This window comes from Labeo rohita, chromosome 2 (assembly GCF_022985175.1).
Source record: "Labeo rohita strain BAU-BD-2019 chromosome 2, IGBB_LRoh.1.0, whole genome shotgun sequence".
Lineage (NCBI taxonomy): Eukaryota > Metazoa > Chordata > Actinopteri > Cypriniformes > Cyprinidae > Labeo > Labeo rohita.
This window is the reverse complement of record NC_066870.1, coordinates 10,500,084-10,524,402: the sequence shown is the minus strand read 5'-3', so window position 1 is coordinate 10,524,402 and position 24,319 is coordinate 10,500,084. Positions and strand designations below refer to the sequence as shown.

The window sequence follows — 24,319 nt, the reverse complement described above, 5'->3', positions numbered from 1 at the left end:
AAGGATCGCAACGATGTTAAAATTTTGAGTCTACGACAAAAATTGTACGAGCTACGGCCAAAAATGTAAAAAAAAATGAATTTTTTGCGCTATAGCGCCACCTATGGGCCGATTGGGCTGAAACTTTGATAGGTTCTCCCCAAATTGAGCTCTACCATCTGGCCAAATTTGAAGTCTCTACGACTTACGGTTTGGTCTGCACGATCAGTTTTACGGCAGAAAAAAAATAATAATAAAAAAAATCCTAACAATTACAATAGGGTTTCAGCACTACGTGCTTGAACCCCTAATAATAATAATAATAAAAAAAATCCTAACAATTACAATAGGGTTTCAGCGCTACGCGCTCGAACCCCTAAAAATCCTAACAATTACAATAGGGTTTCAGCGCTACGCGCTCGAACCCCTAAAAATCCTAACAATTACAATAGGGTTTCAGCGCTACGCGCTCGAACCCCTAATAATAATAAAAAAAATCCTAACAATTACAATAGGGTTTCAGTGCTACGCACTCGAACCCCTAAAAATCCTAACAATTACAATAGGGTTTCAGCGCTACGCGCTCGAACCCCTAATAAAAAAAATCCTAACAATTACAATAGGGTTTCAGCGCTACACGCTCGAACCCCTAATAAAAAAAATCCTAACAATTACAATAGGGTTTCAGCGCTACGCGCTCGAACCCCTAAAAATCCTAACAATTACAATAGGGTTTCAGCGCTACGCGCTCGAACCCCTAATAAAAAAAATCCTAACAATTACAATAGGGTTTCAGCGCTACGCGCTCAAACCCCTAATAAGAAGAAGAAGAAGAAGAAGAAGAAGAAGAAGAAGAAGACGATCAACAGATACAATAAGTGCCTTCGCACCCGCAGTAAAAGTTCATTACCTGCAGTAAAAGCTCATTACCTTTATCATGGAGACTGACATTCTTCATTTCACCGATCACCTCATCATCTTTATTGTAATGGTCCTTTACCATGACATCAGGAGCCTTTGGTGCCGTCTGATTGGCTGAAGTTCTCTCGTTTATATCTCCACTGACTGCCTGTGTACATAGTTCACAATATAATACAGTACATATTATGCATTTATGAGGTTTTAGATTGACATGATCTTCATGATCACTTTCATTATGATTATAACACAATCACATGCTATACGACTACTAGTAGTACATACTACATGCATTAATTTTTTATAACTTAATAGTATGAAAATGTTGCAGATTCTACACCATTTTCCACATTAATTGTGGGGTAAAATCCAAGTAAAAATCTGCTGATTGGATTTAAATATTCTAAAATATGTGAAATAGAGATGAGAGTGCTAAACTACTAGAGACTGAAAGCATTAGCCAATTTGCCAAAATAATAAATAAACCAACATAAAATGGGTAGGGTATCTATATAATTTTATAAACACTTTTCAATATTCTGCAGATACCTGTGAATGATTCCAACAATCTCAGATTTCATGCAGGTAGGGTTGCCAAATTCAGCAGTGGACAACAGGGGACATTCTTGTGTTCTTTGCCCCACATATCATGTCATATCAGCATCTCAGCTTGACTAAAATGCTTAAAATGAACCTGAGACACAGTGACTTTGCTTTTAGCTTACTGACTTACCGTCAGTTCGGCAAATTAATTTTAATGTCATACTAAAGCCTGGAATACACTACACGATTTTTGCCAATTTACAGTCTGGAAAAGTTGATGCTAGTTGCCAAAAGTCAGTGCCAGTCCGCAGATTTTAGTTGACAGATTCTACAGAAAATCATCCAGTGTATGATGATCACACACTCAGAATTTTTTTAGCTTGAGACTTTCATTCCATCTAGTTGGAGGATATCAAACATGTTTGATATTTTCAGCCAATTTCAGAACACACATTGGGGCCTCATTCATGAAACTTGCGTAAATATAGGAGTAATTTGTGTAAGTTGCACGTAAAACAGACTTTCCTGAAAACTCTCCTCCGGATTCACAAACGCTTCGTAAACATCCGAAGAGCGCTGTGTTTTACAATGATCAATTCAGCTATAAAAAAATAAATAAATAAAAAAGAGGGCAAGGGCAAACAAACTTGTATTTATTCAGTCAGTGCATCAAAATTCAGTGTCATCAGATTGCTTTAAAAAAAAAAAAAAAAAAAAAAAAAAAAAACATTTTACGAACCATTTACACGTGGAAGGGAGCAGGTGTACATTTCTTTCATACCAACTAACATTTTGAAAATGAGAACATTTTCATGAATTCTGAAGTTTACGTCAGAACGTAATCACATGGGTCCTGTTTAGAGATGCACCAATTTTCTTGGCTGATTCCGATTTTTTTGTAAGTGTGACCTGCCGATACCGATCTTTGTCGATTGCGATTTTCCTTCCATGAAGTATAATTGAGAGCATATACAAACAAAAATATATACTTTTTTCCAATGCCCAAAAAAATGACATAAAAAAAAACATTAAACATTACAATTCCCCCAAACTGGACTAAATTACAGATATCCTCTACAAATGCATTTACACTGCAAAATTTCAAAATGCATAAATAATTTTATAAAATTAATGTTTTAAATATTTTTTAAAAATACAAATAAGAAATGTGAAAAAATGCAATGATACTTTTAACCCTTTAGGCACCAGGGTTTTTTTGGAAAAATGCTGGATTTTGACATCAAGATTTCAAAAGTTTGTGGCTTGAAAGGGCTTAAATTAGAGAAATGTTGGGTATGACTGAAAGTTTATGTGGGGTGCAAATATACTAATCTAATTTGCATATTATGAGATCATCAGGGGCAGCCATCTTGAATTTCACAATATTCAGGAAATAGTAGATATTGAATTGATGTTTTAAACTTATTTGCATGCCGTTGGTTTTTTTTTTTTTTGTCTTTTTATCCTCATTCCAAATCGTCATTTCCAAAAGGCAAACATGGACCCTTTTCACAAGCCTGTGATGATGCGTTTCAACAGTCATCATCATCATAAATCCTTTAAAGTTTTTTTATATTTTGATTTTTAAAAATATGTATGTACATTTATAACAATATACTTTGTATTCTATCACATTTTCATCAAGTTCACAAAAAAACTAGTTAACGCTATGCGAGGGCGTTTCTAATGCTGCGTCTATGGGAGGGACGGTAAATTTGACATTGTTCTCTCTTCTGACTGCCGTCTCTCTCTATTTTCTTTTTGATTGAAAGTCGTGAAAACACTTTTGTGTAGTTTTTCTTTTGCTATTTGAGCAAATGGGAATGCAAAAAACATTTGTGGTACTCTCCCATTCACTGCTCCCAACTATGACGACTTTCCCTATGAGAAACCTGGAAATGAGAGAAAGGTCCATTCCCCTTTAGAGTCAGAATTGGCAAATAACAAATGAGATATTACACCATATTAGGAACTACAGTCTATTTTATTAAGTATGACGTCTTGTCGCAATCTTGCGACTTTGGCGCTTAGAGGGTTAAATATGAAACCAAACCACCAGTAAGTGGCGGCAAAAGGCTACAAATCTGTAGTAAGTGTGAGGTTAAAAATGGATCGGCTCGGACCAGTGACCGCCCGGTCAGTCTGTCGATTACGAGCCGATCCGTTTTGATCATGTGGAAAACCAGCTAATTCCGATCCCTGGCCGATCTATCGGTGCATCTCTAGTCCTAGTTAATAAATAATGGTTAAGCATGATGGTGGCATTGTACTGGTGTAGGGATGCTTTGCTGCTTTAGAACCTGGCAACTGGCAATAACTGAGGGAAACATGAATTCTGAGCTGAAAACCACTGAGGAGAATGTCCAGTCTTCAGTTTGTAATTTGAAGCTCAAGCATAATTGGATTATGCAGAAAGACAATGATTCAAAGCACAGGGGTAAATCCATCTCTAAATGGCTCAAAAAAAGGAAAATTAAATTTTTAAAGTGGCCTGGTTAAATTTCTGACTTAATCACAACTGAGGTATTGTGGCAATGGGTAGTTCAAACTCAAAAACCCTCCATGTGGCTGAACTAAAGCAGTTCTGCAAAGAAGAGTGGGTCAAAATTCCATCACAGCACTGATTTAGAAATCACTGTAAAGACCGATCTCCAGTTACAGGAGATGGAAAGTTATTGCTGCAAAAAGGGGCAGAATCAGATTTAACATTTAAGCGAGCAATTATTTTTTCCACATGGGTAACAGGTGCTGAAGTGAATGAATGAACGAACGAACGAAGATTGCCTTTGTTTTATGTTCCATTTCATTTGAAGATCTAAAACTATTTAGTACGAAATATACACAAAAACAGAAGAAATTAGGATGGGGCAAATACATTTTCACAGCACTGTATAATAAATGCAGAAACAAGCTGACATGTCTCCTAATACAATTTTAAACAGCACTTGCTACATCTTTCGTAATTCTGCATGGAGCTTTTTTAAACTTCATATTAATTGAGAATACACTAATAATTTGTACTCTTAAAAAACAAAAATTTATAAGATTAACACTGATATACACACACACACACACACATCTATGTTTGTTTTTGTGAATTGTGGGGACTTTCCATAGACTTCTATAGTTTTTATACTGACCAAACGATATTGTCTATCCCCTAACCCAACCCTAACCCTACCCCTCACAGAAAACATGTCTGCATCGTTACATTTTCAGATAAACACCATTTACTATTTTTAATAATTTTTCAACATTGTGGGGACCGCAGGTTTTACTATCCTTGTGGGGACATTTGGTCCCCACAATGTAGCAAAAACAAGTACACCCACACCCACACCCACAAAAAAAACATGGAAAGACTATACTGCTTTTACAAGACTGGAAAGTTAGTGCTAGATAACATTTAGCCATGGGTTATAAGAGGTAGTACATTTTTCTGCTCCAGAAACTATAATTCATGCCATGAAGTCACGAATAGACGGGCAGAGAACATTAAGAATTAATTCACAAATTACTAAATTGTCAAAATGCAAGTACATTTTGATAAAGTACCTTCCACTGTTCAGGGGGGAGGACTTTCACCACAACAACATCTCCATTGAGAGCCCTGTTACGAGCTGCAATCCCATCCAGAAAGATATCAGCTGACCCATCCTGTAGCCAAAAAAACAAACAAAAAAAAAACAAAATCAATTACATACAAATGTACATCAGCTGAGAATTACACAATATCAGAATTAGGACAATGACAAAGCAAAAAGAATTGGTCAGTTACTTTTGAATGGGAATCATGATTATTCTAGCAACCATGTGTGTTGTGGTCAGAATGATCATGTTTACCCCTTGGTAAAAATGAGCAAATAAAGCTGTGAAATTCAGGATTTAATTTCATTTGTTTAAGCACCAATCTTTTTCCGATTGCCATTTGTTTTTGATGTATGCATTTAATGTTGGTTTAACACCTGTGAAACATATAGAGGATTTTATTTGTTCTATAAATAATGCTTCTTCGGCAGCAATGTTTGCTTGCTCATTACGAGAGGCTCCAGAGTGATCGGGTACCCAGCAGAAAATAATACTATTATAATAAAATTAATAAAATTACTTAATTACTAAAATTACTAACTATAATAAAATTATTTGATTCAAGAGATGACAATTTGATTAAAATTGTCCAGTTGTTGGGTAATGAATTCTTAAAGGGGTGATGACATGAGAAACCAAATTTCCCTTGATCTTTTGGCACAGAAGAGATCTTTGTATGCTTAATACATCCCACAAATTTCATAATTTAAAATGTCCTCATCATCAATAAAAAACGTATTTATGTAATAACCCTCAGAAAATGTCTCATTTTAGATCCTGTGGGACAAGGTGACGTCACCTAGCCCCAGTTGTTCGCATAAACTCCACCTCCTGAGCAACACAACAAAATAGACCCCGCCCACTTAAAAACAGCTTGTTTCTGAGAAAGGTTCAGAATGAGGGTTGAAAATAATTTATTTGTTTTTTTGTTTGTTTATTTGTTTGTTTTGGTGCAAAAAAAACACATTATTAACATAAGTAAACCTTAAGAAACATATTAAAATGATAAAATCCATGTCATGACCACTTTAAAGATTCCAAAGCTCCAAGAGATGATTTTGACTCAGAATTCAGTTCGGTTGCATATTGTAAAGCCAAGTTTAGGCATCTGATTTCCAAGCAAGGCATTATTTTAAGGCTGTGAAAATAAATCTGCAATTGTTTACCCTTTTGACCTTTAAAAAAAAAAAAAAAAAAAAAAAAAAAATCTAAAAAATCCCATTCACTGAAGTAAACAATTGAATATGGGGGGATGGGGAGATAGTTTAAGTATTCCCATTGGAAATTCACATTTTAAAAATTACAAATCATCCAGGAAGATGATGATGTGTGTTCATATTGTGTGAGGAGAACTGAGTGGGTAAGGACTCTCCAAGAATCACAGCTGAAGAATTGCAGACATTAGTTAAACGGGGCCTATTATGCCACTTTTTACAATATGTACAAGTATCTGGTGACCCCAGAATGTGTCTGTGAAGTTTACAGTTCAACCTCCAAATTTTTGGCATTTTTTAACAAATCGGGAGATGCCAATGCCGATGCCTATATTTAGAAATCATGGGAGCCGATGGCCGATATATGACACTAACTTTTTTGTTTTGTTTGGTCTAAAGTGCAACTTGAAACGGGGCCAATATGTCAATAGAAACTATAGCGACGACATAAACTTAGCAGATTATGTGCAGTTCAATCAGGCCAGGGTCAGTGCGAATAGAGCAGATCATCACCAGTTATGGGCGGGGTTTACCCCTACAGTGATGTCAAAGGAGGGGGAAATCCGAAACAGCATATTTTCAGACACTGCTTCTGATATACGGGGATTATTATATATATATATATATATATTTTCAGACACTGCTTCTGATATACGGGGATTATATATATATATATATATATATATATATATATATATATATATATATATATATATATATATATATATATATATATATATATATATTTTTTACCATTATAGACTTCGTTGATTACACACACTGTGAACACACATCAGTGTTCAAACAGCATGTAAAAAAACAGCTCGGTTTCATGGCTCAGCTATTACTACAATTGTTTGGACGAGAAAACTTTCCGGAATCTCCTGCTATTGAGAGGGCGCACCGTACTCCTTTGTTTCGGTACAAGCTTTTTATTTATTACCTAGCTTTAAATTTATATTTAAAATTTTTGGCACATAAAGTGGATAATACTAAAGTTTTAAAAATTGTTCATTTGAACATAAGAAGTCTTCTGCCTAAAATGGATTTACTACGTGCATGGGTAGCACAATATAATCCAAATATTATTACACTGTCAGAGACATGGTTGAGTAGTAAGATTACAGATAGGGAAATTAAACTTGTAAATTATGTTCTTTATAGAGCTGATAGAGATTCCATGGGTGGTGGTGTGGTGATATATGTTTCTTCTAATTTGATATCGGAGTTAATTATACCCTCAATTGAACCTAGATATTTTGAATCTGTGTTTGTTAAAATAACTTTTCATCAGAATAAATATTTAACTGTTGGAAGTATATATAGACCTCCCTCTGCACCTGCTGAATCATTTAATTGTTTGTTTTCTACTATAGACTCAATTCTATTTAAAAAAAGAAATGATTATCTTAGGGGACTTTAATAAAAATTGGCTAGACAACTCTGTTACTAAAGTTAAAAATAAGTTTGAAAATCTTAATTTTACATAATTAATTAATGAACCCACTAGAGTCACTTAAACGAGCCAATCCCTTATTGACTGGATACTTCTTACTCATTCTGAGAGATTTGTTAAAGCAGGTATCCTGTCCAATTGCTTTAGTGATCATTCAGTTGTTTTTTGCGTATGGAAAATTAAAGTTTTAAAATTGCCTCCTAGATTTATAAAAATTAGACAATATAAGAAGATGAAGTTATTTATTAATGATTTACTTTCCATAAATTGGGATAGATATCAGCTAATACCCAATGTACAAGATGCTTGGGAGTTTTTATATTCTGAGTTTTCTTAAGTACTTGATAAACATGCTCCTTGGAAAATTACAAAGGTTAAGGGAAAACATGTACCTTGGATAAATGCAGAACTTATAGGTCTTTTTAGACAGAGAGATAAGGCCTGGGCTAAATTCCGTGAGACTAGAACAAATGAAGATTGGGAATCTTATAGGAGTTTAAGAAATGTATCAAAGACAATGACTCGTAATGCTAAATCGAATTATTATAAAGATTGTTTATCTAATAATTTTAAAAATCCTAAACAATTTTGGAGTAATATAAAAGTTTTATTAAACACTTCAGATAAATGTATCATTAAGCAGATAAAAGACGAAAATAAAATTGTTAATGACTCCCTTTCTATTGCCCAAATATTTGGAAAAAAAATTTCTACAGTTTGTTCTAATCTAACACCTGATTACTCCTGTACGAATAGGTTTGATAATTCCACTTTATCAGATAGTACCTTCACTTTTTCTAAAATAAAACCTATATAAGTTCTGAATGTTATTGAGCAACTTAGTTCTAATAGTGGTGCCGGACCTGATCGAATTGAGCCTAGATATATCAAACTTGCTTCTCATATTCTTATGTACCCATTGGCTGATCTCTTTAATATGTCATTACAGTTTAATGAGGTTCCAGATATTTGGAAGCACTCTCGTATTACTCCAATTCATAAAGGAGGTGATATTACTGATCCACAAAATTATAGACCAATATCAATAATCTGTGTTATTGCCAAAGTATTTGAGAAATTAATTTATAATCAGGTATCAAAGTATGTTGAAAATTATAACATTTTATCACAGTTTCAATCAGGATTTAGGCCGAATTACTCAACAACTAGTGCTCTTCTAAAGTTGACCAATGATGTATATTCAGCATTAGATTGTGGTGACCTTACAGGGGCTATTTTTATTGATCTTAAGAAGGCCTTTGATTTAGTTGATCATTATTTATTATTAGATAAATTGTATGCAGTTGGTTTTTCTCAAAATTCTTTATTGTGGTTTAATTCTTATTTACATAACAGAAAACAGTGTGTGGTTATCCAAGGTAAACAATCTGATTTATTTATTCAAGAAAGAGGGATACCACAGGGCTCAATATTGGGTCCTCTTCTTTGTTCTATTTTTATTAAAGATCTTCCCTTAGCTTTTTCGTATTGTTCTGTTCATTTGTATGCAGATGATACTGTTATTTATATTTCAAATCCTTATTTAACTCAAATTCAAAATTTGCTTCAATCAGATTTTAATGCCTTACAAGAGTGGCTTCATTCTAATAACTTACTACTTAATGCTAAATCTCATACTATGGTTTTTGATACAAAGCGGATGTTTAAACAAAAATCTAATGATATAAAAATAATGTGTAATGATGGTACATACTTGCACAGAGTGGATCAAATTAAATATCTTGGCTTATGGCTGGATCCTGAACTTTCTTTCAAACCTCACATCGATTATATTCTTCGTAAGATTAATTTTGGAACCAGTGTATTGTATCGATCAAAAAATTGTTTTTCTTATAATGTTCGCAAAAAACTTGCTTTGCAACTTATATTACCATTCTTTGACTATGCTGATGTAATTTATCAGAATACAACTAAAACTAATCTTTTGCCTCTTACTATAGCATATAATAAATTGTGCAGATTTGTTATAGGATGTTCATATGATACACACCATTGTATTTTGTAGGATTTACTTAAATGGTTTCCACTTAATATCAGAAGGCATATTCACTGGCTGTAATTCATTTTTAAATGTATACACTTTAATTATCCTAATTATTTGTGTCAGCACTTGATATTATATTCTTCTTCATATCATTTAAGACATTCTGTAAATTATTTTTTTCGTACTCCTTTAGTTAAGAAAGTGTTTGGGAAAAAGGCATTTAGATATAAGGCTCCAGCAGATTGGAATAATTTACCTTTAAATGTTCGATCTTTGACCTCACTTCATATGTTCAAAAATGGTTTACTGTCTTGTTTTGAAACTTCCTGTAATTGCTTTAGATGATTTATGTTTATATCTATTTATATGTGCTAGGTGAATATAAATAATATTATTTATTAATAATTTATGTGTGTTAATATTGTAGTGGGGTGTGTTGTTTTGATCGTTGTGATTGTTGTTATAGTTGTTTGTTTTTGTGTTATGTGTTTGATTCTTGCGTAATAGGACCCCCTTGAAAACGAGATGATGCATCTCAAGGGGTTTATCCCAAAGAATAAATTTGTTGCATGCAAAAGTGAATTTTGCACAATAAGCCTTGGGGTCAGAATAGGGATGTAACGATTACCGGTTTGACGATAAATCATGATAAAATTCCCCACGTTAGTATTACCGTTTCGTATTTTAATTATCATTAAAACCGTATTTGATTACCGCGATTTGAACAGCTGATGATAAATAAATACTGTGCAGCATAAAGCACAGTTTTAAGTAACAGTCTCATTTGCGAACGACACGCAGAGTAGATTTGTTTTGTGTGGCATAGGCGCCAATCCCCACGGAAATAATCGAGCACCCACGGAAAAACACGAGATAGTCTCCGTTCATTTTAAGCAATAAGAAATGCATTGCAACTTTTACGACTTTCGTTATCATAGCTTAAGTGGATTCTACACATTTAAACAAGTCAGACCAGTCATCTAGATTATTTATGAAACAGATAAAATACATAATAATTTAATGATAATCGATTATCATTTTGACTTAACCCTTTTCTTTATTTAAAGGCTGAAATGTGAGGTTTGTCTTTTATGAAACTTTTTCATAGCTTTATTTGAAAAGTTAAATTTGATAATTGAACATGCTATTAGTTAAACTGTTGTAGTTAAACTGTGTCATGTTGTCATTTAAAATCCGTATAATCACTGGTAGGCTACTGTTGTTGTTTTAGTGATTATGTAAATAAAAAGTCATTTTATTTGTTGTTTGTTGATTTTAAATATAAAACTTGGTGAAGTGATTTGTGTCAGTATATTTTGAACATTTTCAGTACATTGTAACAATACCGTGATAATACTGATTATCAGAATAATAGGTCAGAAATACTTTAAATACATCAAACAGAACACACACACACACACCCCACCAAGTTGTTTGGGAGGGGTTAAAAAAAAATCCTCAGCTCTTAATCAAAAAACAAATTCCAGCATTGACAGACATTACTAGAACTTCAAAGGGGACTTAAAATAAATAAATATAATATAATATAATATAATACAATATATACATATATGTATATTATATTATCTTATATTATATTATTATATATGGGGTGCAACGGTACACAGATGTCATGGTTCGGTACGTACCTTGGTTCGATATGATTTCGGAATAAGAAAGAAAAAAAAACCAGAAAAAATAAATAAATAAAAAAAATAAATCTACTATGCTAGGTTTCTTTTCATTTATTTTAAACAGACAGTAGTACAAATTGCAACTATTTCCACCTACATGTGAAAATACTAAATATTATATCAAAATGTCATATTTAGGCTACAAAATCTGCAGTACATACATACATACATACATACATACATACATACATACATACATACATACATACATACATTACATACATTACATACATTACATACATTACATACAGGGGTTGGACAATGAAACTGAAACACTGGCCAATATAGTGTTGGAGGTTTCATGGCTATATTTATGCAGCCTGGTGGCCAGTCTTTACTGATCGCACATTCCACCAATAAGAGCAGAGTGTGAAGGTTGACTTTGTGCACCCAATAGCTCAAACATTGTACCCTGAAGGTGGTGCCGTGTATTAGGATGATAATGCACCAATACACACAGCAAGACTGGTGACAAGAGTGATTTGATGAACATGAAAGTAAAGTTAAACATCTCCCATGGCCTGCACAGTCACCAGATCTGAATATTATTGAGCCACTTTGGGGTGTTTTGGAGGAGCGAGTCAGGAAATGTTTTCATACACCAACATCACATAGCGACCTGGCCACTGTTCTGCGAAAGGAATGGCTCAAAATCCTTCTGGCTACTGTGCGGGACTTATATTTGTCATTCCCAAGATGAAATAATGCTGTATTGGCTGCAAAAGGAGGCCAAACGGCATACTAATTGTGGTCTAAACCCAGGTGTTTCAGTTTCACTGTCCAACCCCTGTACATACATACATACATACAGAATAAATACTTTAAATATTTAATTTAGTTAACTGATAGACAGGGAAAAAAACAAAAAAAACAAAAAAAAACTGTGCGACACATAACGTAGCCTATATTTAATGAGTTTCAGTTCAGTTTTGTGACAGAAAAGAAACTCAAATAGCAGAAAGCAACATCCTATTTGTTTGATTTTGCTGGTATGAGGAAAGTTGAAGTAATCGCGCACACAAACACAAAACATTACAGTTCCAGGCTTCTAGCATTGCTAACTTGACAGCGCAGTTGGTACTTTATCAAAATAAAACACAGTGAACCAAACATCAGCGTAAACAGTAAAGGCAGCGCTCTGAATACACCCCGCATCCTAGTTTTCAATGTTGAGTAATGCATCTCACACATATCTAACAAATCCTTTCATAAAGTGTAGAGTGTGTAAATAAGAGATTCATTGTGCAGTGTAGAGAGTTTCGTTGATTATAATGGAACTTTGTGAGATCGCGATGAACTAAGATGAGTGACAGCTTTTAATTATTTTTAAGGGAGTTTGCAAATGAGATATTAATTTAATACAACAGTTAAATAAACAAGTTAATATTAAGTGACTTACATTGTCTGACAATAACACTAATGGTTGATTTTGCTCTATTTCATCATCAAAAATAGTTTGAAACAAAGTCACGACTGAGCCGCTGCGCATCTCCATTCAAACACAGCGGTGTTTCATTTACAAATGAACGTGTGTTTTCTAGTGAGTCAATGAATCAATTACCCATTCATAAAAAGAGTCACTTTCTTTATTCCTGAAATAACCAGCCGTTCGAATGAATCAAATGAATGATATGATTCAGAAATTAAATCAGTGACTTGCCACCACCTACTGACAGTATTAGTTTCATTTTTATCTTCTTTTTAGTTATTAAAATAATTTAATATTTCTGTTCAAAATTGTATATTTAAAACATTAACCTCAACAGGGGATTATGAATTTGATTGCACTTATGCCATCTCTGAGCATCATTAAACATATGAAAATATTCTTTTGTGCCACCTCTTCACAAATTGTATTAATACTGATTTCATTTGATTGGTAACTTATTCTGTTGTTTTAATTAGAAATTTTATAAATATAAGCTTATAAAATATAATTTGTAAAAAAATTTACATAAAAGATGACATACTTTTAATAAAGTAAAAAATAAATAAAAAAAGCCATTACAAAGGTAACAAAATTCCCCTTTAATTCACTTTAAGGAGCCAAATATCACCTCGTAATGGGAAGGCTAATTTTTGATACTACTGAGTTTTTATACTAAATCTTTGTAAATCAAAATCTGGATTTAAATTTTTAATGTTATTATAACCTAAAGATGCTATGTGAAAGTTTGAAACAGAAAAATTTGTTTTTTATCTTGCCACTTTCTTGGTAAAGAAAACACATATTCACTCTTATTATATATTATATATGTACGTATATATAGTATAAATGGTTTATAAATATATCTCTGACCACAACTCTACATTCAACATTCAACTCTACATTCAACATGTTTAACCTAAAGATACACTGTATATGTTCAATAGTATGTAGAAAAACGAAAAAGACAAAAAAAAAAAACATTTAAAAAAAATAAATAAATACTCACAGGAGATGGGACAAAAGCTTCCTTGTACTTCTTGGGGTTTATTCTCAGGACACCCTTAAAGAGAATGACATTTAAATATTTAAAATATGATCGCTGTTTTACACTACAGAACAAGTGACCGTAAAAAGCCCATGCACAATTTAAGTCCACTTGTTTTTATTTTGAATATTCAAAAAGACAGAAAGCAAGAGAAAAATTTCTAAACTGTAGCATGTTACAAAAAAACTAAAAAAAAACTTCTAAGTCATCTAAATATACAAGATATAGGAGACAAAGATCTGATAATGAAACTGGCTGGTCATTGATAAGAACAAAAAACAAAAAATAAAAAGATATCAAATACAACCCAATATGATTTTTTTTTTCCTAGTGAAAATCAATTTGTATTTGTTAAGATGGATTTCATGAGTATCTGTATAAGTGCAGGACACTGCATGAGTGATGCTCACAAAAAGAGATGCTTTAGAACATCAAAAATGAATGAAAACTGCTGATAACCATTGTAAATAAAAAAAGACATACTTTGAAGCATTTCTGATCCATAAATATTTTAAATATTTGTTTTATTTTGCTTATTTTTGTGGAGCAGGCCAGTAAGGAACTGCAGTATTGTTCCCTATTGTTATCTAAACAGATTTGTTTTTAATTAATGAATTTACCTTGCATTATTTTCATTGTGGGGACAAACAGGGCACTGAGTAAAACTTAGGGACTACAAAACTGATACCAGCAGCTATCACTTTGCTATGGAAGGCCGTTCCCGCCACAGTTGAGAAAAAAAAAAAAAAAAAAAAATTCATCATAATGAGAAGTGTTCTCATAATTATGACTTAGTATCTCATTACATTGAAAAAGTTTCTCATAATAATGAGTTAAAAAATAAAAACATTCTGAAAAAACAAATATTGTAATGACGAGAGTTTCTTATAATAATGATTTCATTTTATTAGTCATTATTATGAGAAAGTTTCTTTTAATGACTTAGTATTTCATTATAATAACTTAACATCTTATAATAATGACGTAGTATCTCGTAATGATGAGAAATGTTCTCATATTAACAAGAAACTTTCTCGTAATAATGAGAAACTTTCCAGTAATAATGAGAAATTTTCTCGTAATAATGACTTGGTATCTCTTAATGATGAGAAACTTAGTACTACACTTTTACTATAATAAAACCATGGTCAATCTTCATAAGGGGTGACGGCTTAACGAAAGAAACGACAATTGTAACGTCATCATTAAATGTATTGCTTGGGACATTCTAAAAAGCTTAATGTGAAGCCCAGTGGTGTAATGCAGGGTATATGCAGGTATACAGTGTATACCCACTTCTTAATCAGTCAGCTTTGCATATACCCTCTTCTAAATCTACTCTGATGCGCATAATTCAGCAGTGTCTTGCAAAAAAAAAAAAAAAAAAAATAAAAAATAATAATAATTTTCAAAGCCAAAATCGTGACAGTCCACCACATAAATAGCTAATCCATGGAGGAAAACACTGACATAAAAGGCCAAATTTGGTATACAATTCATTAATAAAATGTTCTACAAACAGGAACGCAGATAAATACAGAATATGAAGGCAACGCACATAACACATTAAAGCATAAAGAAAACATGCAAATTCTTGTTAACGTGCAGTTCAGCTTGTTGCATTTATATTCTGGGTTCATGCTTGCCTGTACATAATATATTTCATTAATAAAATGAATTTTGGCTTTTTATATCACTGCTTTTATCCACAAAGCCATGTTTTCTAGGTGTCGCCAGCGATGCGTTATACTTTGCTGGCCACATCTGCATATATAAATTGTACAACAAAACTGGCCTTTTTACATCAGTGTTCATCCATTAAGGGACATTGGGTGTTTTCTTGCGCATTGGTGGTGTTTTCATCCATTAAGCCACAATGAGCATTTTCTTATAATGGGAAAGGAAACGCTTAGCATATAAGCCCATCTTAATTCATATTCTGACCTATTCTGCTTGTCTGTAAATAATAGGCCTATGCTTTATTAATAAGGTGTGTATTACATTTGGTCCTCCAGTGTACTTTTTTTTGTTTTTGTTTTTTTTTTGTACATTAAGCCCAGTGGTATAGTCGTGCCTGGAGAAGTGTATACTCTTAATTTATTAAAGGTATCTTTTTCGTTATAAATGTACTGATTCAAATTAGTAATCAATAATTAATTATTATTTTACCACCCTGAAGTGCTCTCGTGCATTAACAGGCATCTTTCCTGTCACCATATTTCAAAGGAAGCTGGCACCACAGTCCTGAGAGCATCACTGTCCTTACTAGGAGCGATTGGATTAGCCATTCATGTGGTGGACTGTCATGATTTTGGCTTTGATTTTTGCAAGACACTGAATTATGCGCATCAGAGTGGATTTACAAGAGGGTATACACAATCCCGACTAATAAAGAAGTGGGTATACGCCATATACTTGCATTACACCACTAGGGCTTCAAGTTAAGCTTTTTAAGAATGTCCCAACCAATCCATTCAATGACGACGTTACAATTGTCATTTAATTTCGTTAAGCTACCATCCCTTCTGAAGATTGACCATGGTTTTATTATAGTAAAAGTCTAGTATTAGTAACCAAAAAAGTTCTTCATTATTATGAAAAAGTTTCGGTAACACCTGATCTTATTTTATTATTATACATTATGCATTCATTACAATGCCTTAAGAATACCCTTATAGTGTATTATAAATATAGGCTTCATAGAAAGTGTTACCAAAGTTTCTCGTAATGGACCTTTATCTCACTTCCTATATCTGGTAAGCGAAGCAGTGTATCCCCACTTCCGGTCCCATCGCAACACAATGAAAACTAATGCGAGAATCCCCTTTTCTTTCTTTCGCCGGTGTTACTGCAGCGTACCTAGCTGCTTTTATTCGAAACAATGACGCACTGCCTCAGTTTTCACGATTTCCTGACACAACACGGATGAGACGCGTGGGATGAATTAAGGTCCTTCTAAAATATTACGCGGGAGCACGTTCGCGTGGAGTATGCATTTCGAAACTGAGGATGTTTAGGCCTACATCTCATATCACCTGCTGAAATGTTCCTATTAATATATTTCTCTTCCAAATGTGCATTTTGAATAATAAATAAATTTAACCTGCTGCAGTCAATTTCGTCTTCTCATTAACAATGTTTTTCTCATCATATTTTATACCCGTTTACATTAAAATATATTTTAAATAAACAACCTTACAAAATTAACCATGGATTTACTACAGTAAATGTAGTAACCATGTTATATTTTATTTTATTTTTTCCACGGACTGATTTCCATTTGCATTGCCATAGTTCTACTACACATACCATGGTTAATTTTCGTAAGAGCGGTATTAAAATAGATGAATGAATACGTGGGCGTTGCCTTAAAGAAATAACAATGCTGAACATTTTAGCTAATTAATCTTAGACAGTATAACGCGCTGACAGCGTGATTTGAGTATTAATTAAGAATTTTGGCATAAACGTGAATTACACACAGTGAAATGACTGTGAATGAAAAATGACAGAATAAAGACTAAAATTTAATACAAAGGAATACATATGTTGATTATGATCTTATTCATCAGGTCTCACACACACTGCAGCATTGACGCAGCGTGGTGAAATCACAAATGTTTACGAGCCATGGGTTTTTCAGATTGGTACGTTGGATTAAAACTACAAGTTCCGTTGCGTTTGGAAAATTCGCCTGTCTCTGAAAATGTCCGGATTTTGAAATCATCTTGCAGTTGCTCATTTTAACAGTCTTTTATGCAACTAGTGATTACAGCATATTGAAAAATATACATAACCGGAAGAATCGATACACGGTGTTCAATTCCGGTGCAATAAAGGTCCATTATATACATTATATAGCTTCTCATTATTATGACTTACAGATTTTTTTTTCCTCAACTGCGGTGGGAACAACCTTCCATACTCTGCTCTCGCCTGAAAGGCGCTATTAACTAAACAAATTGAAAGGGAATAGAGTCTATTGGGTAAAGGATTCATACTGTTTTGCTCATTTAAATAAGAATAACATGCAGTGTACATTATATACAACTGCACAGTAGTAAAGGTTAGTTGTCAAACAACCTGAACATTTTTTTTTTTTTTTTATGTCTTCCCAGCTTCTATGGCTATATTCATGGCGATAGCAAGGTTTAGTTTTTCAAAAAATAAAACGAAAAATTTAAGATTAATTTTTTAAAATCTTTTTTAATAGTAAAAAATAAATAAATAAATAAATACAAAAAAAAAAATTTAGTCCTCAGAATATCACAAGTATCAACAGAATAAAACAAGTTCCTCAAACAAGTAGTAGTATCACAGCCCAATAAAATATACTTCATGGACAGTGAATTTTGAGAATAATACTTAAGGAAATTTTCTCCTGTTAGCTAAAATAAATGTTCGTATCTGGCAACGTGTGTGAATTACTTGATCCCACAGATTACTAAAAGAGAATACATATCTTGTCCCAAAAATCAGGATTTCTTCCTTTCATTTAATTTGTTGGTTAAGCACTGATCCTGTTCCGATTTCCAATTGTTTTTGATGTATGCATTTAATGTTGGTGAAACGTATAGTGCAATTTACTGGTTCTATAAATAATGTTTCTTCGGCAGCACTGTCTGCTTGCTCATTACCAGAACTTCCTGAGTGACTGGGTATCCAGCAGAAAATAATACCATTTTGTTTTTTATTTAAATTACTTGATTCAAGAGATGACAATTTGATTGTGTAGGAATAAAGGGATTGTTCAAAAATGTTTAAATCCACTTTGAGATGCGTTTTATTGTGTAGACCATTTTCTTAATTTGTTTTTTTAAGTTTGGTTGCAAATTATAAAGCCAAGTTTAGGCATCTGACTTTCAAGCAAGGTTCAACGGCTTCCACATATTTAAAAAAAATAAATAAATAAATAAAAAAAAAGCTTTTCCAAAGTTCAAAACCATTTTAAATGCTTAGAAGTTTTTTTTTGTCACACTGCAGAACATGGTCACTGTAAAATTAACTACCCAGACGTACAAGTTTACATGTACTATATCACCTGTATGAGTTCTCCTCTCTTCAGGCCTGCAGAAACATCCTCTGTGGACATGTACTGCTCAAACAGTTGTTTCCAGGACCCTCTACCACCTTTAGTGCCTTTATCTATGTTGTTTTGCAATAAACTTTCTTTTGGCACTGTGGAAAAAAAGATAAAACAAAGATGAAAACTGCACCTCACATGCAAAAAAATTGTTAATTTACTTACATGGCAGGAAATCACAGTACATTTCAGAGTACATTTAGACCACTTAACTTCATTATTGCTATCGGGATGCGAATAGACTTTCAACCAGCATGACAAAAAATGTTTCTGAAGACACTCACCTATTGCACCTTTAAGTAAACGTGAAACGGCATTGACACTAAATAATTAAATGTATATATGACATAAGTAAGGGTTGGTTTTGAGACACTGGCTCTTCATTTCAGTAAGTACCTTGAGTTTGAGGAGCTTTGATGTTTTTATTTGGTGATTTTCCAGCAATAATGGTGTCAACTTCAGGACCACATGCCCCCTTGTCTTTTTTCTCCAAATTTCCTTTTGATCTTTTCTTCTTTGATTTGTTCTTTGCTTGTTCCTCCCCACATGAACAGCTCAACTGTTGACTGTCACCTTCCTCAGATCCCACCAGACTTGAGCTCACTTTGATGTCTTTTTCACTTCTCTTGTGCTGCTGTTTTGAGGGTACCTTTTTGGGTGCAGCCACCGTATGTAGCTCCATTTTAGCATGCTCTTCAAGCATGCCAAACTTCATGCCCTGGTTTTCAGTGCACGTCACCTGATGGCTGGTTTTGTCCATGTGCAAACAGGTGGAAACATCAACCATCTGCCTATTCTGATTAGAGGATAAACTATCAACAGAATAAGATGACTCTGAATTGCCCTTTTTTCTCCTGTTCATAACATTCACAGACCTACTAACTGATGTACTTGTGCTCTCTTCCACCTGCTGCTTCGCCAACTCTTGCAAGTAAGAACGAAATTTGCCGTTTTGGTGCTGATTCAGAAGTCTGGCATAGGCATCCTTCTGGGATCTGGGGAGATTTTGTGCACCATCTCTAGGCTTAGTAGTTCTCTTTACTTTAGGCGAAGATGCCATAATCTCTGCATAAAAAATAAATAAATAAATAAATAAATAAAATAATATATCAACATGCTGGTGGTCACAACAGGAAAACGGAAAAGAGCAGCTTTTATTTTGCATATCAATAACTATCAAATACAAACAAATTCTGACTTACTATATCTTAAAAAAAAATGACTGACATTATGTTTTAGAAAAAAAATGGGAAATACTGCTTATAAGCGTTTCTTCAACTACAGACACTTTTGGTTCTGTGGACTTCTACACTCTCATTCATTTAATTAATGTCCAACAGGGAAAATGTTTGTATCACAGGAAAAATCTGTCATTTTTGGAAACAATTTTTTGTTAATTATAACATCAAGTAATTTACATAAATTGCTCTACATAAAGTGCTCTTAAATGGAGACAACTTGGAAGGTGCCATTTGAAGGTCTTAAAGTTGAAACATCACTGTTTTTAAAGAAAGTCAAGTCTGTTTACAATGTAAGAGGGTGCTTGAACCATGCTATAAACTCAGTAGTAATTTTACACAGAATCAGAAAAATAAATAAATAAATAAATAAATAAAGATACAAATAAAAAGCTAGAAAAATTACTCACAGAGCGTTTTAATAATAAATAATCTTAGTTTAATCCATAGTTTATCAATGAAGGGATTTACTGATGTGTGAGGCACCCTATTCGTTTACAGCGCGCTTAACATGTACTTTATCCTCGTACACTCAGCATTTTTCAATAAAATTCACCTTTATACCAATGGAAAGCTATACTAAAAAGCATAAACATAATTATAAACATAAAGAACACCTCACCATCTATAGCTGCCCTTCTGATTGAATATCTGTTGCTATATTTCACCCAGCACCTCCGAACAACACGACCAACTGCGCATTTCTTCCGGGTCTTATAAATAACACGCTGTCGTTGCATTATGGGAATTGTTGTTCTCTTTCGCTTACAGGCTAGAAGTGTCAAATTTAGCCGTGAATCAAAACATTTCTTTGTTATTGTAACAGAGGGAAAAAATAGTTAACAATAACCCGAGTTAGTTTCTTTTAATTCAATAACAGGCTATATGTGGAACGTCACCTGACCAAACCCGGAAAACAGGCCTCATCGCCTTCCCTTGTTGGAGAACGTGCTAATAGCAGTATTAAATAATGGCGATATCGATTGCAACAATGTTGCATTTAAATGAAGTTGAAGTTGATCTAAGGCTAAAGAAAACATTACATGGTTCTGAGAGCAAACATAACATTTTCATAATGACTAATTCATAAAACTAATTCAAGCAATGTGCATACTAAGGGTGTCTCAACACCACCTTTTTTAAAACCGATCCCGATCCGATACCAAAAATTCTGAGTATTTGCCGATACTGATACCGAGTAACAAAAGTTGCTCTAGAAAATCATTAGTGCACAATTTTATAAAATCTAAAATTTGTGAAAAAAGCATTATTTAGTGTGGAATAAATAAAAGTAAATAAGTGTAGGACTAAATCTGGTAAAATGATACATTGCCCTTTGTATTGTTGTAAAATACATTTATGGAAAACAAGTAATAGTTCACTACCGTGATAGCACACATACATCTCAGAGATGTTTGTTTGACGTTTGCATTTAAATCTGCAAGACATATTTTTTTGAGTGTTTGCTCATCTGCAATAATCATAAGCTAAGATGTTTATGATTTACAATGTTAGTAAAACTGACATCTTACAGATGTTTGTACACAGCAGATGCTTTCCAGATCAAGTGATCTTTAATAGACATCTTGCAGACGTACATGTGCAATCTGGGTAGCGGACGTTCGGAGGACGTCCAGATTTGGTCTGCTTTGTAACATTCGCTGACAGATGCTTGACAGATGTTTGTACACAGCAGATGCTTTCCAGATCAAGTGACCTTTAACAGTCATCTTGCAGACGTATGTGTGCTATCTGGGTATTGTAGCAACATGTTCATTATCATTAATCTTTAATCAGTCTACAATATAATGCTATCCAATAATTGCACACAGACCAGGAGGATATGACTTGTTTTGAATGATCGACTCTGGGCTGGGAATAGGCTATTCTTATTTGAATGACTTAAGTTTGATTTAACATTTGATAGCTGTATCAGAAAGTAAAGTAACTTAATGAAAGCAATACGAACATTATTGTTTAATTTTCTGTGTACTGATAATATGTTTTTTACCTTAAAAGAAATGAGAAAAGGTTCAGGAATCCCTGTAGCTTGCGTCCATTCTTTTTTTCATTTTATAACTATGACAGAAAAATTTTGAAAAAAGAATTGTTGCTGTATTTTTAAATGCTATGCCGAAAACCAAAATTGAAATTAAAACCATACACACAAAATGCAGCCCAAAAAGGTAAAATATTAGCTTCTTTAATTAATTAAAAAATAATACTTTTTGCACCTTTAATAAACATTTGAAATGTGAACATTGCAGAATCCTGGGAACTTTATCTTCATGAGAGGGCTGGAGCAAAATGAGGCAGCATCTCGCAGCGGCACTTCCGGCAGCCAGGGTCTGTCTACGGCAGCACCTTTCGCTTGCCAATGACATAATTCGATGTAATACTTTTTTATTTTAAAAACTACATTTCAACAAAATAACAGGACTGTCATTTGTAAGCATTTACCATAGTGAGTTTCTGATGCACTACATCAGAGAAAGCTGAAATTGCTGTGCGCACATGTGTGCTGTGCATGTGTGTATAGCCTATTCGCTTGTCATCAAGCCTCACCTCTTCCATGACTTCCGGCCCGAGTCCAAATCAGATTGCAGGAGAAAATAACAAACAGTACTAATTATACATTCACAATGTGATATAATACTACCAAAAAAAATTATAATCCTACCCTTGAACTCCATACCGAAATCCCAGATAGCCATACAATAAAATATAAATAAATATATATAAAAATTATTTGTGTTTGGGATGCTGTGAGCACAGAGACTGTAGTGTACACCGTAAATTTTAAAATGTTTATCTTAAATGTTTAAAATGAATAAACAGTGCTCATAAACGGCTGCTGAGATAGTATTCTCAAGTGAAATGATTTGGGGTTTGGACCCGGAAACAGCGTTCATTGGTGCGTTCAATGGACGCATTACGTCATCACTTAACAAGCCCATAGGCCTATTCAGCATTATGTGTGTCAATATCACAGTTATGTTTCTGTGATGAAGAAATTAATAAATCACATGCCTTAATAAAATAATAAATGCATATAAATTTTAAATGTTATTAGCCTATGAATATGAACTGTTATTCAGTTAATACAGACATGAGTTTCTGATATGCTGCACAAAGCTGATTACCTCTAGCACTCCAGTAGAACTGGCCCTGCAGTTAATTGCCAAGAAATTTGTAGGCTAATGAGTATTTCATACATGGTTTTAAAAAATATGGAGGCCAAAGGCGAAATAGTAGCCACATCAGTAGTACGACAGAGTGCTAGCGGCTATGTAGAGATGCTAAGAAAGGTCTTAAATTTACGTACATAAAAAAAAGGTTTATATCATTTTTATACGATTTTTAATGAAATGCAAATAAATGGGTACAAAATTCTGCTTTTTTTGGTCATACATTAGGCCTACATTAAGAATTGTAAATATCTGCTTTTATTTTGTGTACACCCACAACAACAAAACGTGACATTTTGTATGTACAGTTTAATTTCAATTTTGGTTTTCGGCATAGCATTTAAAAACACAACAACCATTCTTTTTTCATAATTTTTTCATCATGGTTATAAAACGAAAAAAGAATGGAGTCTTCCTGCCACCTACTGGCAGTTTATTTTCAAATTTGAAAGCAGCCCTATCTTTGCTATCTTTGCATTTTTTTTTTTTTTCCCCATTTCATATTTGAATATTAAAAAACAAAAATGATTTAAAACACTAAGCTCATAACATTATTTGTGTTAGGGTAAGTGTACCCAATAAGTCAAATAAAAAAATAAATTAATTAAAAAAACCCACAAAATCATATTTTATGCTAGTCATTATTTTAATCATTCCAGTGATTTGTTAATTCCCATTTTTTTTGCATACTAATCACATTTGGCAATGTTGAATTAGCCCCACTCATGTGCATACCGTCTCAGGGTACCTCATGCAAAGACATCCATTTTCAGCAAACACTAAGGCCCGGTTTCACAGACGGGGCTTAGCTTAAACCAGGACTAGGCCTTAAAATTAAGATATTTAAGGAGCTTTTATGAAAATGCCTTAGAAGGAAATGTTTCAGGTGTGTATCTTGAGTCAGAACAATGGCACTGACTGTCACGGTCGTGTGCAGGA

General features: G+C 33.4%; 1 protein-coding gene across 3 annotated transcripts in view; it reads right to left on the bottom strand.

Moving 5' to 3' along the window:
- Positions 1–20,891, bottom strand: part of dis3l2 (DIS3 like 3'-5' exoribonuclease 2) — a 173,990-nt gene extending 153,099 nt beyond the window's left edge. For all 3 annotated transcript variants that reach the window (XR_007828696.1, XM_051122472.1, XM_051122461.1), the window contains exons 1-6: positions 20,815–20,891; positions 19,351–20,019; positions 18,913–19,049; positions 13,833–13,886; positions 4,996–5,097; positions 910–1,048 (exon numbers count right to left, since the gene is read on the bottom strand). Coding sequence is in view for 2 of the 3 variants with exons in the window: in XM_051122472.1 (XP_050978429.1) it covers positions 910–1,048; positions 4,996–5,097; positions 13,833–13,886; positions 18,913–19,049; positions 19,351–20,014 (1,096 nt within the window). In the remaining variant the exon portion in view is untranslated. The remainder of the gene's footprint in view (positions 1–909; positions 1,049–4,995; positions 5,098–13,832; positions 13,887–18,912; positions 19,050–19,350; positions 20,020–20,814) is intronic.
- Positions 20,892–24,319: the final 3,428 nt, after the last annotated feature.